This window comes from Oxyura jamaicensis, chromosome 1, assembly GCF_011077185.1.
Source record: "Oxyura jamaicensis isolate SHBP4307 breed ruddy duck chromosome 1, BPBGC_Ojam_1.0, whole genome shotgun sequence".
NCBI lineage: Eukaryota > Metazoa > Chordata > Aves > Anseriformes > Anatidae > Oxyura > Oxyura jamaicensis.
In genome coordinates this window covers 118649636-118667649 of record NC_048893.1, presented here as the reverse complement: position 1 = coordinate 118667649, position 18014 = coordinate 118649636, and the positions used below count along the sequence as shown (strand labels likewise).

Below are 18014 nucleotides of genomic sequence, written 5' to 3'. Positions count from 1 at the left end.
ATGATTTAGTATGACTTTTTTTTTTTTTTTTTTTTTTTCGTTTCACCTTTGTTCTATCACTATCTAGTGAAAAAGAATAAATGATCTTGCCTTAATTCATCAAATTTTATACAACAGTTTTATTGAACTATTGCAGACTTATGTCTCAAAACTACATTGTTAATACAATCTATGCAGCTAATGCACCAACTGACTTTCTGAACATGCAATATCCAGATTCCTTTTTGAAACAGAAGAAAATTTACCTTAATATCAAAAGCTCCTGGCTGACCCACTTGGTTATAAAGCTCTAGCTGGTTCTTCACAGGTGTTACCCACAATGTCAGCTGATTTAGTTGCTGATCAAATTCAGTGAAATCCCTTAGCAGAATCTCAATTTCTTTTTGCTTCTCTGGAAGATCTTTGGACACCTGAAAAAATACCAAATGCTGTTTTAGTGGTAAGAAAATAAATAAATAACATAAAGCAATTTAATATTACAAACACATAAACTGATATAAAAAGTTAAAATAATATTAAATAAAATAATTTTATACACTTGTAGGAAGAAGGGAAGAAAAGTCTGTAAACACCTAATTGTTATGGTAGGTATCTTGCCAATCAGAACAACAATCTCACTCCTATGAATAAACATATCAGACTACTCATTTTTGTTATTCTACTATTCCATTTGTAGTACATAAAATGTTTGTTTTCTCAGTATATGTAACTGCTTTAATGATCAATTGTTAATCAGAAAGAGCAACAGTGAATATCAAAACATGAAAGTGACCATTTGAATGACATCTAACCTTTCTTGACCTCTTTGATCTACAAATTTATAAGCATTTGTTTTCTGACAAGGTGTTTATAATTGTCAGTTGAGTCCAAATATCCATGAGCAGATGCATATAGTGAAGGAAAATAATGAAAAAATGCTATAAAAACTGATCAGTTCCTTAATTTTCATTCAAAGTAGTCAGTTTCTAACTAAGCACATTCTTTTGCTAGTATTAGAAATTAATAATCAGTGAATGACATAGTTGAAATCTCACAACACTGAAGCATTTGGAGTAAATATAAGAACAGGTTGGAAATAAATAAGCCAATACAAATCTCCATGCTGTTCTTCTCAGCATGTTTTCTATAGATGGAGAGGTGAGGTATCACTACACTACACTATTAGCAGCATTGCAAACATATACCAGAGAAGAAACCATCTATACTTAAAAACAAAACAGAACAAAATTTAAAAACAGCCAATAAAGCTCCTTAGGCAGGGGTCAGAAAAGATGGCAGCTCAGTTTTATTATTTATTTATTTTTTAGTAAAAAAAAAAAAAAAAAAAAAAAGTGTTTTTTTGTGAGTTTTCTGATGTACACAGTAAAATACAAATTCCCTGTGAAGTTAAACTATTAACAGAAGAATTGCTATTATGTTGCCCAGCTACAGAAGTATTACAGATGTGTAATAACTCCTAATGATGGTATTTCATAGAAGACAATAAATCAAAATACATCAGAGATATGAAAACAATTAAGGTTACTGAAAAAACAGCTTAAGGAGTGGGAAGAAAACAAATGGTCTATATATTTCTTTGCAAATTTAGTTTGAAAATACTGATTTGTAGGTATTAAAATAACCCTTCTACATAAATTCTGTGCATGATTTATTAGACCATACTTAAGTGATATTTCTAATTCATTAACTTGATTTACCATATGTTAAATTATCTCTGTTATTTGCTATAGCCACTCCATAATATCCTATTTAATAAAAACTGACCTTTGAGTCACATCATTTTTTCTATCCCCCTTATCTTGTTAAATATAATAAAAACTCTACTTTTCCAGCATGGCCCCAGATATGAAAGAAAACAAAAATGCATTCATTTCCCTTATGTGTTCACTCAGTATCTATGCAGATCTTGGCCTAATTTCACAGAAGATTAGTTTCATCTTTCTTACATCTTTTGAATGTTAATCTTCAGTGTTTAGTAGCTTTAATATTAACGTATACAAGTTCCACAGAAAACCTATTAAAAGCAAATAGGTAATCATAGGCAGATAAAAATCCAAGCTAATGTCTGAAGATCTGAAATTTAAATTAATCTGGCTACAATTAACATTAATCAATTATATTGGGCCTATCAGAAGAAAGACAAAATTTGTTGAGTTTACTGGAAAAAAAAAAAAAAAAAAGGTTTCATACTAAAAAAAATCAATCTAGTACCACAGAAGAGAGAATGAGGTTTTGCTGATGTACTTTAATTAGTTCAGCCTACAGTTTCTAAAGGTAATCACACATACAGAAAAAAAAAAAAAAGGGGGGGCAAACTAGATCCCACCTACCCACCTATACTTAAAGTTAAATTGCAGTATAAGTAAACACAGTCTCTTACAAATTGGCTCTTGTGCTAAAATTATAGCACAAGATATGATTATAATATTTTGAGTATATAAATAAATAATAATAATAATAATAATAAGGTCAATATGAATTGGTTCATTATATAGAGAAATTTAATGCCATCTACTTTTACCACAAAGATTAAAAGATGAACAGTAAATAAAGACAGGTCTTCCCTCAAACCTAGAAGGTTAAAGTTACAGATTAGCATGTAAGAAAAAGATTTTTGGCTGGACATTAACAAAGGAATACCTTGTACGATCCATGTAACACATTTCATACTGTTGTGTGGAAAATGGATTCTTAGATCTAAAGAATTTTGTTTGCTTTTTTTTTTTTTTTTTTTTTTTTCTTAATTCTGGCATCAAACAGTCATGCTAGCTAATCAAATTAGAGCCCGATGAGTTTAAGGAAATTACAAATCGTCCCATCAAGCCAGGGTACTGCTGCAGATTGTCTCTGGGGAGACAGCTTATTTCCAGAAACATAATTTGGGAAAAACTCCACGGAATAACAGACATGAGTATGTTTGTTGGGTCTCCTAATTCACACCCTTTCTGTTGCACAGGAGGACACGCAGAGTTAGGATCCTCTAGAATCTTCTCTACCTTTAAACTTACAGTCTTTTCATCCAAGTCCAATCTATTACAGGACCTTCTTGACAAGCTGCTCCAGGTCCTGGCAAGCTAATTGTTCACAACTCCAGAAGTACCATGCAGAAGATGGGATTCTTATGCCAGTGGGACAGCCATCCCACTGTCCTGTCACTGGACTCTCTCTACTAGTTCTTAGTTTCCAGGTGCCTCTAGAGAGGAGTGAACAATAGCTAGTGTCCCAATCCCATGCTCTTTCTTACTTTTTTTTTTTTTTTTTTTTTTTACTTTTTGGCTCCTTCCTTCCCCACACTGCTTTTATTCATTTAGTGCTCAGGGTAACCATATGGTGTCTACCCAGTTTAATCCCCTAAAGTATCTTATTTCATTCCCTTCTATTTAAGAAAGACCATTAGACCATTAGGTTTCATCAGAGGAGGAGTGACATCATTTCATAAGTGGCAAGACCAATAGGAACAGTGGTCGTAAGGCATCACCTGTGGAAGAGTAAAAACAGGACAAACATGTAAGATGTTTTCCCCAAAATCTGCCTAACTTAAACACAGGCCTAATGAAAGTAAAAGTGTTATAGGCTGGCAAGGAAGACAGGGTGAAAAAGACAAAAAAAAAAAAAAAAAAAAAAAGAAGAAGAAAGAACAAATTTAATTGGGACAGCTTTATAAAATTTTAGCTTCACTTTTTGTTTAGAAATTATTTTCAACTTTGTCTTATTTGGCAGCAGACCAACACTGAAAACATACCTTGGTTTGCAACCAAAGGAAAAAAATAACTTTCAAAGTGCAAATGAAAACTAAAGTATAGATTATTCCTTCAAAGAAAAAAATTGATTTCAACATCAAAGCACTGTATAATTTCAGTGATGTGTCAAAACATTAATCTAAAAGTATGTGATGCATCTAAAATTTTGTACTTTAGTTCAAATGTTAATTAAGTTAAATTAATTGGCAGCTTAATAACAGAATAATAGAAAAGATTTATGTTCTAAATCAGAAAATCTTAGTTTTATGTATTTATTTTTTTAATCTTTTTATTAAAGTACTAAAAGAATACAAATAAATTACCATCATAAAAACAATAAGACATCTCTGCAAAATGAGAATAACCTGTCAAATTTAAAGTAATAATTTAAAAGTCTAGACCTTCATTTAATATTTTCATTATTTCTCCATAGTTATTTCTCCATAAGAACTCCTATGAAGAAATTGTAGAATTCCTATGAAGGAATACACACATTGTTTGTTTCTATTCCATCTGAACCTCACATCTTCAGTGACCTTCCTTCACTGGAAGCCTAAATGATCCACTCTTAGGTTATTTCTGTCCCCACCCCAGTGTGACCACTTTGGTACAAAAACATAGTTGCTCATCTCCTTCATTGTTTCATATGCTCTGTTTTCCACTGCTGCTTCTTACTTTAGCTTTAGATATATATGTACTTTTTAGTCTACATTCATAGTTGTGTGCATGCACTATGTGATGAATTAGAGCTGAGCAGATGGAAAGGAATATGAATTCATATGATAATAATAAATATAAAGGAAGGAAGAAGTTGTATAAGATATGTCTCCTGATGTAAAATCGTACTCTGTGGTCCCTGTTCTGTTTAATTCCTTATGAATATCCAGAAGGCAGATTTCAATACCAATTAATGTAACATCTGTGGAGTTCGATCCTATAACAGGAACAATACTCAGAATGAACAAGCTGAAACTAATTAGTTGGAGATAGTAAGTAGGAAAGAAAGAACAATTGGGAATAGTTTTGCAGAGGTCATAAATGCTATTGCAAATGAATGAACTTGATAAATCATATAATTAGTAAAGCATCACTATTATCAGCAGCTGTCATCTGATAAAAGTAAGGAAAGCTATTAAAGTGGCTTCAAATGACCAATGCGTGATTTTGAATACTTCCCTTCTCTCTTACAAGTCAATGTCAAGGTCATTTCCTATTTACCAGAAAAGACCAAAGAGAAGATTGTGCTGTTACTACCTAGCTGTTTGAGAATACAGATGAGGAGATGCATCTCACCAACACGGCTTTTGTCAAAAAAGAATACCGAGGATCTCCCTAACATGAGAGTGAATAGAGGGAGAAGAAATCCCAAATCTCCAAACATTTAATAGCAGTGTAAATATGTTTCATATCCAATTTACTCATTATTTCTTCCCTCACCTCCCCAAATATTAGATAAGGTAGCCTCCTTTCTCTTGCTAGCTGTCTCACCAACCTCTCAACAGAGAAGCACTTATAATGGATCTTATTTTGATGAATCTGACACTGGATTTAAATGTCACTTTCCTGATATGTATAATATGATAAAATATAATAATGAATATTTTATATATATATATATGTATATATATATGTATGTATATATCTGTATATATAGATACTGTGGGGTGTCTGTGAAGGCTTAACAATGTTTTTCTTGTATTCCTGGCTTGGAAAGGTCCTTCTAATATACAGAGCACTTTGTGAAAGTGGTCTTCAATTGTACAATAACTAGCATTGTCAGGTTTCAAAAAATTCACCACTGTTTGCATACAGAAAAGTGAAGAATGTGTAGTTTTCCATATGAATTGCTTTCCATAATTGCTTTACTATTCCATTTTTGTTAAAATACAAATTGAAGGAAAAAAGACAGGTGACTACACTGCAATCAGCCCACAGCATAACTGGACTGAAAGCAGGTTTCTGTTTAGTCCAAGCCAGGACTTAAAAAATAAAGATATAACTGAATTCATAAAAAGCATTAAATACAAGCTTTAATCCCAATTTATCTAAATATCACAACTGATGTTTCAATAACACTAGTAAGATGATTACATTAAATAGCAATTCTTACAGCCGTTGTTCAGAAAGTTTTATCTGCTTAAAATCACCTTCCCTAGAGCGTGTACAAAAGAATGGTTTAAATAGTAGGGGAGAACTTAATTTTTATGCATCATTTCTTCATGAAAAACAATCAGTGTAAGAAAGAGTTTCATATAAGTTCGGTTTAGGACACCATTTAGTTAATTAACTGAGCCATTTTCATTAGCAAACTCAATATTGACTTTAAAACAAAATCTATGTAATTTCTTTCGAGTGATGAATATTTATGAACCATGGTGTCTCTGACAAATTTGGAATAAAGGAATAAAGGCTATACTACTAGAGGAAAAAGAAAGCAGTCTACTAAAAATACATACAGAATTTTGTTTTCAATGTCACCAGTGTTTCATGTTTCATGTAAGGGATCTGACCTTGACACATGTTTTGCAAGCTTTTTTTTTTTTTTTTTTAACTTCTTAAGTAGGTATTTGTAATATTCACAAGCTTTCTTTTTATTTAAAAAGAAAAAAAAAATGTCCATTGATGCAGATGACTAAAGTAATCCACAAATGCAATGCACCAAATATTTTTCTGCTTCATCTGGCTTCTGGCTGTCTTGTTTTTTTTTTTTTTTTTTTTTTTTTTTTTTTTTTTTTTTTTTAAAAAAGACAAACATATCCCTCCAACCCAATTATTTTTTTTGTTTTTCTTACATGGTAATATGATGATTTATATCACAATCATCTGAATATCTATATGCTTTAATATTTATAACTAACTGATACTCATTCTGTTGTGTACTCAGTGATCTTCCTTTGATAAGGGCATTTTCTGAGCACAAGACCCTCCACCTAAATCTTTGTTGAAAAATCTAGTCCACAACTTTATTTTATTTATCCCAAAAATAAAATTTCTTTGTCCCATACTCAATTCCAGAAACCATAAAAGGTTTACAATATGATTCCTGCAGCCACTCTTAATGAAGGATCTTCTGAAACAAGACAAAAACTAACAAACAAACAAACAAACAAAAACAACATAGTATTGGTGTTCTGCCTAATCGGTTACCTCAAAGCTGTCAGTCAAAGTTTTCTTCCCATGGGAAGTGGAGCCTGATTTATATATTGGGAGGCAAAGAGGGAGAAGAGAATATGGCAGGCCACAGTACTGCTCAGCAGAGAGCTGGATGTACTGCTGTGGTTTCTCAGAGCAACACGTTACTCTGGGTCAGACAGCTTATCATACCACATGAAGACCAACCTCTTCTCACAGCTTGGCAAACTGAACATAGTAGTCCTATCTCCACTTTTGGTCATTCCTTTTGACAGAGTCCTTCTTGCCTGCTGTTGTGTCTCATCACCCTTTTCTGCAGCCCTCCTTTTTAAGAATTATGTTATCTGATTGCTTTACTTTCAAGACCATGCCCAGTACTGAAAGCTTGACTTCCATGTGTAATCAGCTCACAGTGGCAATCAGTCAATAGCTAATTAAGGACACAATACTTTCTTCCATTTTGCTGCCTACATCTGAGAGGAGCTTCCAAAAACTGCCACGAACTTTCTAAAAACTGTCATCTGCCAAAATGCCTGACAAGCAAAATGAAGCCAAAAGGCACTGCAATGAAACATATTACAAATATTTATACAACATGTAGTACCGTTAGTAAATACATTCTATAAACTACATAAAATACATTCTATAAACTTAGTATCATTACTGGGTTTGCTCAGAGTCCTCTATAGGAACAACAACAAAAGATTGGTATTTTGCTTGGTAGAGGAAATGGATATAATTGGAACTAAGATTTGTAACACAGCAATAAGACCAATATGAAACAGCACTTTCTGGTATAAGACAAATATGTTCTATAATTAATGTACAGATAAACCATATTATATTTCCACAATAAACAAACGGGTATCTTTTGCATTATCTTTGCACAGCATAGATAATTTTCAATGGAATGGAATTTTGTCTACAGATATTTGAAAATATAACAGACCTATTTATGGCATTTCCTAGCAATGAAAATTTTATTCTATTAAAAATTGTAGAAAAAATAAAAATATGTTGGTACTTGAATTCTAGTGAATGATCCTGCCTGGCAACTACTGAGCTAACTTGACTGATAGAAAACAACAACAACAACAACAACAACAATTAGTTTGATTTCATTATCAGTTGATTTTCAAGAAACATCTGTTTAGCACTTTGAGGGAGGTGATAACTTTTTAAGAAACATGCAATTAACAGAAAAGTTGAGAGTGTGGGAGTGACCTTAGATACAGTGCTCAATGTATAATTAAATTCAGTATCATAAAAACAGGCAATTCTTTGTGTAATAGCGATGCTGAATTTTCTAAAAGATGTTTTTTAAATTCTGAGAAAAATGGCCAACAAAAGGCAAGGAAAGAAGAAAGGGGAGGTTTACCTTTAAGGCTATTTCAGACTATTTTGTTTGTGAAATATTAATTATATAGGCATGTTGCCATACAAAAAGACCTAAATAAACCTACAAACTTTACTTTATAAGCAGCAAATAGCAAAACTTTGATTTTAGATCCATACAGTATTCCTTGACAGAAATGCATGAAAGATCTGGAGGGTCTGCTGGGAACTGAAGTTTAGAAGTCCAAATCACCATGAGTGCTTCATTGCTACATGAGAGTATGTGAATCACTGGTCACCACATGTGCAATGTCTCTTACATATGTGATTATTGTAGTGCAGAAACGTGTCATAGGATTTGCTTAAAATGCTTTATTTGAAATCAGGTATTTCAATCAAATCAATACTACTTCAATATAAACTGTCAGCACAAACGTCTTTACAAAACACACTTTTTATATTCAAAGTACTTAGCATAACTTCTTATATATATGATAAATATATTCCAGATTCATATCCCAAACACAAATATTAGTATAAAACTAAATATAAATGTTTACTTCCTACATATCCTGTGCATATTTATTAAATTTGTGAAGTCTATATAACCTAGTTCATCCTCACTTGAAATTTAAGTTTATTTATTCTAAAACCATTTAAAATATTATTTTCCAGATAATGACAGTGACTAGGCTCAAGCAATTACAAAATACCTTTGAATTTGCTATATGTTACCTAAGTGGTCCCTATTGTAAATATTGCTTGAATAGCATAGCATAGCATAGAGCAGGACAGAATACAATAGTTGGAAGGGACCTACAGAGATGATTGAGTCTGACTACTTGACCACTTGGGCTATCCAAAAATTAAAGTGTGTTTCTGAGGGCATTATCCAAATGCCTTTTGAACACTGTCAGGCATGGGGCATCAACCGCCTCACTAGGAAGCCTGTTCCAGTGTTTGACCACCCTCACGGTAAATAATTTTTTCCATTGTCCAGCCTAAACTCAATTTTTCCATTTTCCAGCCTGGTGCAACTTTGTGTCATTCCCATGTGCTCTATCATCAGATACCATGGAGCAGAGATCGATGCCTATCTCTGAGGTTCATCTCCTCAAACAATTGTAGAGAGCAATGAGGTCACCTCTGAGCTTCCTCTTCTCCAGACTAGACAACCCAAGTGCCCTCAGCCTCTCCTCACAAGATGTTTGCATCCTTTTAACTAGCTTTAAGGTCCTCCTATGGATGTATTCAAATATCTTAATAGCATTTTTATACTGTGGAGCCCAGAACTGTACACAATATTCAAGGTGAGGCTGCACCAACATTAAATACAGTGGGAGAATCACAGCTCTTGACTGTGACTATGCTGTGTTCAGTGCACCCAAAAATGTGGTTTGCACTCTTGGCTGCACTGCTGGCTCACGTTGAGCCTACTGTCAAACAGCACCCCCAGTAACCCCTACACAGCTGTCTTCCAGCCACTTGTCCCCAAACCTTGGCCACTTCGGAGTGACAAAAATAGAGACTTGCCCTTTTGATGATGAATAGATATATTAATTCAAAAAGAACGTCAGAAGAAGATTACAGAGTAGACTAAATGATAAGGGATCCTGAGGGAAATAGGTGTAGAATATCTCAACTTCAACAGAGATCAGCTTGCTGATCTCTTCTCTCTGGTGACCAACGATCAAACCCAAGGAAATGGCACAAAGCTGCAACAGGGGAGGTTCAGACTGGGTGTTAGAAAAAGGCTCTTCACTGAGAGGGTGGTCAGGCACTGGAACAGGCTCCCCGGGGAAGTGGTCACTGCACCAAGCCCGCTGGAGTTCAAGAAGCATTTGAACAACACTCTCAGACATATGGTCTGATTTTTGGGTGGTTCTGTGTGGAGCCAGGAGGTGAAATCAAACCTTGTGGGACCCTTCCAATTCAGCATATTCTATGACTTTATGAACAGTCTGCTGACTCATCAAGACATGTCAAACGGGGATGGCTTCTATCACTGTACTGATTAGTTTTAAGGAGTGAGGTAAATCAGCACAGACCCAGCTGACCTCAATCTTTACTGCAATCAGAAGTAAAAACAAGTTTGAAAATCCTTTATTGATCCTGTTCATGCATACTTACAAAAACAAATACTGCAGATTTTCCTACTGTTCTGAGGTCATAATTAATGAAGAGAAGTTTTGCTACACATTTTGGTTAGCAGTGATGAGTGATACAACAGGTAAACTAACTTCTTGGGAAGAAAAAGAGCTATCTACCATTCCAGTCAGGTCTTCAAGTGCAACAAGTAAGAACTTAATTTAACCAGAATATTTTAGATGTTACATTACACCAAAATTCCTCAGAGAGCCAATCACCTTAGTTATTTGAGACATTTGATAGGTTGTTTGTTTGGTTGGTTTGTTTCATTTCATTTTTAGAACGGTTGGTTTATGTTTTTTAGGAAGTGCAGCAATAGAAAAGAAGAGCAGTAGCATGTTGGACTTTTCAATGCAAAACCCCAACATGTAAATGCTTGAAAAGAAATTGAGATGCATTTTATATCATAGCAGAAAATGAATTTTCCAAAATCATATCCAACCTCCAGCTCAAATGCTGTACTACTTTAATGCTACAAAACAATCAGAGAAAAGGAAGAACTTTGTAAAGTGAGAAAATATTTATCTCACATTTTCTATATAACTAATATAAATTTCTGGGTAAAAATAAAACTGTTCACTAGCTCTGGCAAGTTTTGATAGCTTTACAAAAATAATAATACTAATGATGCATCAGGAGTTCTCAAAATATTTATTAAAAACACTCTAGTGGTTATTATCTCTTTTGAGGAAGCTAAGCCAGCTTTTTGTCTTTTGATAACACGAGTAAAGATGTATTAGAATAAAAGAGCATGCTAAGTAGGACTGTTGAAGGTTTTCTTATGTAGAAGTGTAAGATTTGTACAAGATGGTTAGCTTTTACTACCTCTAGAAACATCACCACATCACAAATTATATTCATAGATGCTTTGTAAGTTTATAGGTAAGAAAGTAAAACCATGTGTTCCTCACTACTGTTTTATATAGAAAACTGCTATTTATGTATGCTGGAATTTAACAAGATAAATGCTGTAGCACAGAGAGACCTTACTAGTAACATATGTTGTGGAAACTTCAAAAAATAAGAGAACAATTGCATTCTACCCAAACACCCAACCCTTGCAGAATTTGTTGAACCTCTTTCACGTCAAGTGTGGGAGATTATGAAATCATACAAATCCTCGTCTCATCTTCTGAGACCGGGTGTTAGAAATTCTGTGAATCACAGGAACAACTAATACAGTAAATACGGAATGACTGGGATCAACAGCGTAGCTGTTGGGGTGACTGTGAAGAATGAAGGAAGGAGAACAGAGGACACTCAACAGACAACCAAGATATACTATTTTTATAAATGCCACAAGAAACTCATTAGAAAATGCGCGATATTTTCTTGTAAGCAATTCTTTCTTTTTCTGTAACTTTTTCCCTGTTGATGAATGTCATGGACTGAAATACACAAATAGTACCATGATGAACCTCCAACTTAGCTATATTTGACTGTTTAAAATTATTATGTTTGCTGTCATTTATTTTTAGGCTTAAAGCACATCTGGAAAACTAAAAGTAAGGTAAAACAAATAAAGCTAGAATCTAGTCTGTATAAAGAACAAAGGATCTTAACTCTTCTAAATGTACTTAAAAACTTGTCTCAATGGAAATTAAGAACAAATATTCAGTAGAATGTCACAAAAGCCCTTGATATGGTGTAATTATTGCCTGACTGCTGAAAAAACATTTTGAACATCATAACTTTTTCCTTGAAGGGACTTCAGAATGATTGTTTCAAATGAGAGTAAAAAGCATACTGTAGTAGGAGAATATTTATTAATAATTAACAAGAGAAAGAAAATTGATGGTGTTATTAATAAAAAGAGAACAATCATATTTCTCTGCAGGACTCCAGATTTAACATAAAACAGTGCTACTAACAACTTTTACAACATTTTAAACCTTCAGAATGTTGCAATATCACCAAGTAATTTATTTTTACAATATTCCTATGAGATAGGGGTGTGCTCATAGGAAAATAGAGCAGCTGGAAATTTAAACAACTTTCTTGTCATTTCCAGACTGTGGGAAATGACAAGATAAAAATGGTCTCTGTAAAGTACCTTACCCAAATATACCATCTATAAGGGATTTACAGCACTAAAAAAATCCTTTTTCTGATGCTGTGCTACTGCATCTATTTATTCAGTGTTTTATCATGTGTGGGGAGGATGCTACGTTTTGTTTGTAAAATACCTTTGCCTCAAAGTTTTATTGGCTGCAACAACTATGTGTCTTCCACTAATACCTTGAATGACAAAAAAGAGCTACAAAGCTAAAAGACTTGAGACCTTTTGTAAGAAAAATGAAAAAATAGAATTTAAACTGAAAAGGCAGCAATTATATTAAATCCCTGATTATTATTATTATTATTTTTTTAATATTGTAAAATGCAGTTCTTGTAAAAGAATTGTCAAAAAAAATCAGCGAGTATCCTAGCACAGCAACATTTACCTCATTGGAATCTCACTTGTATTTTCTTTTGAGTCAAATCCAAAATTAGTACAGGTTATTCAGGTTCTTTTTAAATGTGGCAGAATATTAGCACTGATTTTCCAGATTTAAAAAACACTGCACCCAAATTTTAACCTTATATCAGATTAGAATTGATTTGTTAGTATAAGCCTGATTTGCTATCATCTTTTCTTTTACAGATGACAAATAATAAAATCTTACAGTCTACGATAAACCATTTCATTTTCTTCCATCTACACTTACACTGATTGTGGACATTCATAGAGCTATAATGACACACCTCCTTAAATGACTTCATCTAACTAAACTTCAGAAAACTAACAAACAGATGTCTCCTGTTTCCTTATGTCTTACGATAGTCTCCAGTTCTTTTTGACAGTGGTCATTAGGTTGACTTACAGTATAGCATGTAAAGTGGAAAAAAAAGATGTCTGAAGTCATTAAAATGACTAAAAATGTCTTTATCAAGTAGGCTATAGGGCCCAATTCCTAATGTGGTCTGTCTTCTATAACACATGCAATCCATTGTATCCAAAATAGCTAAGAATCTCAATAGTTTTAAATCGATATAGCCAGAAAAAAACTTCAGTGTATGTAGCTTAAAATAACTGAAAAGAAAAGGGCTTTTTTACCTGCTTGGAAATTAGAAATAAAACAGACATTCTTATTAGGCTACAAATGCTTTAATCTCATTTCAAATCAAAAGCACCAAAATCAAACTGTAGCATTTATTTTCATAGATCCCTTCCCAACCATCCCACAAACAATAATAGTAGCAATTGTAGTAGTTTCAACTGCAAACTGAAACTAAGTTGCAATAACATGCTGAAAATTTGATGTCATCACAAGTAATCTGTGAATAATTACTACTCAAGGCAAGCTACATGAACTATAACCTTGTTATGACTTTGTCTTCCTGCACTATCTAGGTCCATCTGTTTTTCTCTGCACTTGGTCAACCAAGCTGAGAAGACCTATACTTCTCCTGGTGGTACAGAAAATGTTCACAAGTTATAGCCATGTCACTCCACTCCAATTTCTTTTTTGTCTATATAGCACAACAAATTGATTTGCTGTGGCAGTAAACAGTGAAATGGTCTCTTCAGTGTCTAGTAATTAGTTCTAATGGTAGCAGACAAATTAAAAGGCAGCTAAACAAAATGTCTCCATCAGGCACTTATAATAACCTTCATAATACATACAGTAGATATTGTGAAGACTAAGGTGGATAAATGAGAAGAATGCTGATTTTGGCATCCAGCTTACTTTTGGATAATCTAGCTCATCCCTCTTGGCTGACACCAGACCAAGAATATTATTAAAGAGTAATAAACTCCTTCCAGCAAACCTCTGATTTCATGGTTCACTGGTCTCAGACCTAATCTATCAATCCATTTACTGCACACTAAAAGGTAAGAAACACATTACAGATCTGTTATATGCCCTGGCAGGTGGTATATGACAAGAACTGAATTCATCACAAACTCCAGTGCCTAGTACCCTTTTTGTATGCTTTGAAGCGCTAGGTGGTTAGCTTACTTGGCTATCACAGCAGAAGATACTTTGAGCTTTGAAAATAAATGAAAATTCTTGATGTGAAGACATAAAAATGGTTATAAAACACTTCATTTTTCATATTATTAAGACTTCACAAAGACAGTTATTTTCATTTTTACAAGAAATACTGGTTTTGGAGAGGGTATAATAAGTAAAACCAGGCTAGAATTTAAAAGTCATGCTTTCAAATGTGGACTTTAATCTTCATTCTCTGCTTAAACTGTATCTGAGGTGGCACCCTATTAGAATCGCTATTCAATAAAGGTGTCTGAAGAAATGTCATTTAAAATTTATGACTATGTAAAGAAAGAAAAACTCTTCATGTATCTATTCTCAAGGTCATCAGCACGTGATATAAACACCTAAAAGCAAAGACAATACTGAAGCAAAAGAAAAAAAAAAGCTTCTTTTATGTGACTGCAATTCCTTTCATACTCAATTTCTTTTCTCGGCTTATTTCCATTGCTGTAGGGTAACCGTTTCTTTGACTCTAAAGAAGGTTTGAACATGACTTATTTCAAATATATCACCTTGAAGGTTAAAACTCACAGTGTTGTCGCCCTGTCCACCGTTTGACAGATCAAAGCAAAACAAAAATTTGTCATAAACTTATGAGATATTTGGCTACATTTTCAACTGGTAATTTTCAATTGTCACAGCTTCTCTAAAGTAAACAGAATTACTCCAGCATATACCAGATAAGGAGCTACCTTATGTTATTTATGTAACTGACAAGTACATTTTGTATTTTGAACATCATATCATCCTGCAAGATGAGATAATCAGAAACAGTAGATTGTTACACATTCCTTCGTAGCACAGATGCCAGAAAACAAAACAAATAGCTGGAAACAAAGGATTCAAGCTTAAGATATACTCTTAGATGGTAATGGAGGGACAGAGAAGCCCCAGAGGAATCTCTGTGCTGATGAGGCTTGCCCACTGGGCTTTGAGGAACAGGAAAAATATATCCTCATTAAAACAACTACCAGAACCATCCTGCTACAGTGACCTACTGAAGATTGCCTAATATAGAAGTGCCAGAGCTGTGAGGTTTGACTCACAATAAAATCTGTGTGGGTTGGTCTTGTGTTTTTTTTTTTTTTTTTCCTTTTTTTTTTTTCCTTTTTTTTTTTTAGTGCTTAACAGAGGGACACATATTGTCTTCCTTCAGTCAAGTCTGCTGACTTTCCATGACTCCTAATTTTTGTTACAGACCCTATTGTTCCATAGATAAAAATAACAAAATTAATTCCTTCAGCAACATAAAAACTAATCTGTTTTCCTACACAAGCACTGAGTGCTATGTAAAAGAAAAGAAAAAAATCCCCTTCAATTTCCAAAAGAAGGCAGAAAATGAGAAGAAAGATGAAAATATTTAATATTTTCATTCTTATTGGGACAAATCTAATGACGGAAAGCCAAAAAAAGCTTTTTTTTTTTTTTTTTTTTTTTTTTTATGTCAACCTTTCAAGATCATCTGAGAAACAGGACACCTTCAGAGAAATATTTTAAAATCTCACTTATTATGTAAGGATTTGAATGTCATTATTTTCAAACTCATTTTCTGTTTATTAAAGAATAAAATTGCATTTTTCACATCCTTTAAATTCAGCAACTAAGGTAGAGCGAGCACTATTTTGTTTTATATATCTCCATAGGTAGACAACTGAAATTGAAATAGTACAGTTCAGTAATGACCACAAAGAAAAGTTCAGTGTTCATGGTTTAAGTCCCTTTTAGCTATAAATGAAGTTTTCACCTGGTAAATTCCAAGCTTAATGTCTTGCCAGAATCATTACTTAGGCCTGTTGCAGCTTGTAAAGAGAATAATTCACTTTGTCCACCATATTTCAAACAAACCCAATACTTTCAACAGCATTCATAGTTATTTGGGTTGCTCTGCCTATGACAAGTAACCTGTATATTTTCTCTATTAGCAAGCAGAAAGTGGAAGTACATAAGTTCTTAGATATGACTTTCATACACAGACAAATTAATTTTTCTTAGAATGTTAGTGCTATTTTACTTAAAAATAAAAGCAAACAAAAAACCAACACAACAAACAACAACAACAACCACCACCACACATATTTTTGCCTGAAGGGTAATGATTTTTTTAATATTCACAGATATTCAAATCATGGTTCTTAAATTCAGCCACATATATCCTTTTATCAGCTAGTAAACAGCACTAGTTCTGATCTTGAAGTGTTCTGAATTCTTTTATACGCATTGATTTCCAAAAACCATTCTGTAGAGAAAGAGATTCTTCTGTCCAAGCACCTAAATAATGATTTACGTACCCAACTCCAATTTTATGAATGTGATCAATATTATTCATTTTTGCTTGAGCCATTAGCTAACAATCTGAAACTTGCCAGACTGTTTCTGTTAAATAGAAGAAACTAATGAGAATTCCACATCAGATAAATTCCTGTTTATTTACCAGGAATGTACTTGAAATATCAATTATGTGAACACAGTTGAAACAAAAAGACAGAATTCTTGACCAGAAACTGTAGCTTGTCTTTTCAGTAAGGTGCTCAGAAGAAGATCCATTTTATCTCCTTTTCTTTTCATAGATAACCCCAGATAATCACCCCCCCCCCCCCCCCCCCAGCATCCAGATGACTGTGCTATCAGTCTCCGGGGAAATCCTTCAGCTGCATTTTCTAGATTCTACATTGACCTGTCCTGACCTGACTAATCCATACTTTGTGTGGTGGTCCTTTAGATAATGCTTTCTACCTTTTCTGCTACATAAGGTTTGTATGGAGAGCACTCTTGAACCACATCTACTATTTGTTGTCAACAGTTTCCAACACAAAAACATGCTACTTCAACAATAAAGAACAACACAATCCTACCTTACTTCTCTCCATTAGTATGGAGATCCTAGAAAGCAAAATGAGTGGGATTTTGCTACATTGAAATCAGAACTCAAAACTCATGGTTGGAAGAAGCATGGTAGAACATGAATCAGTAGTTGCAGCTTCTACCCCAGTGTTGGGGAGAGGAGAGAACTAGGAAGTGTTTCTAGAAAAGCAGTAAGCTATTTGCTACTGCCTCTCATACACCTGAGTCACAAAATTGGAATATTTGCTGTACCCTTAAAACAACCAGGCTACAAAAATGATGCTCTGCATTCTGCCCTTAAGCAGTAGACCTGTAATTTAGGGAGTTAATTTGGATGCAACATCGCTTCAGGCACTCATGATCTTGTGTTGTTACTGTTTCTCACAGCAGTATATTGTACACATTTTTCTTCCACAGGTTCATTATGTATACAAATGTCTCTGCAGGTTCATCCAGAGAAAAATAATACATAAGAGAAAATACATAATGCAAATATTTGCTGCAGATTAAAATTTCATATCACAGTTACATCACTAATATGTCTAACCTTTACCAAGCGATGGTTAGCCTCCTTCAGTGTACTCTCAAGCTTATGTTTTCTGTCTGGGTCCAGTGATGCACTTCCAAGCACTATTCCACCTGATTCATTTAAACGTTTCAGTATTCCCTTGTGTGGCAGCAGCTCTTCAACTCTTAACTGGAACAGACAAATACAGCAGTTAAGATGAACTGTGGTAGAATTTTCAGCTCTCTTATCTTCACCCTTATTGATTTGTCT

The 18014-nt window shown here is 33.8% G+C and overlaps 1 protein-coding gene across 10 annotated transcripts in view; it reads right to left on the bottom strand.

Moving 5' to 3' along the window:
* DMD (dystrophin) overlaps nucleotides 1–18014 on the bottom strand; it is a 1227136-nt gene that overhangs the window by 378151 nt on the left and 830971 nt on the right. For all 10 annotated transcript variants that reach the window (XM_035333326.1, XM_035333348.1, XM_035333385.1 and 7 more), the window contains 2 exons: nucleotides 17784–17933; nucleotides 246–410 (listed from right to left, as the gene is read on the bottom strand). In XM_035333326.1, the coding sequence (XP_035189217.1) occupies nucleotides 246–410; nucleotides 17784–17933 (315 nt within the window). The remainder of the gene's footprint in view (nucleotides 1–245; nucleotides 411–17783; nucleotides 17934–18014) is intronic.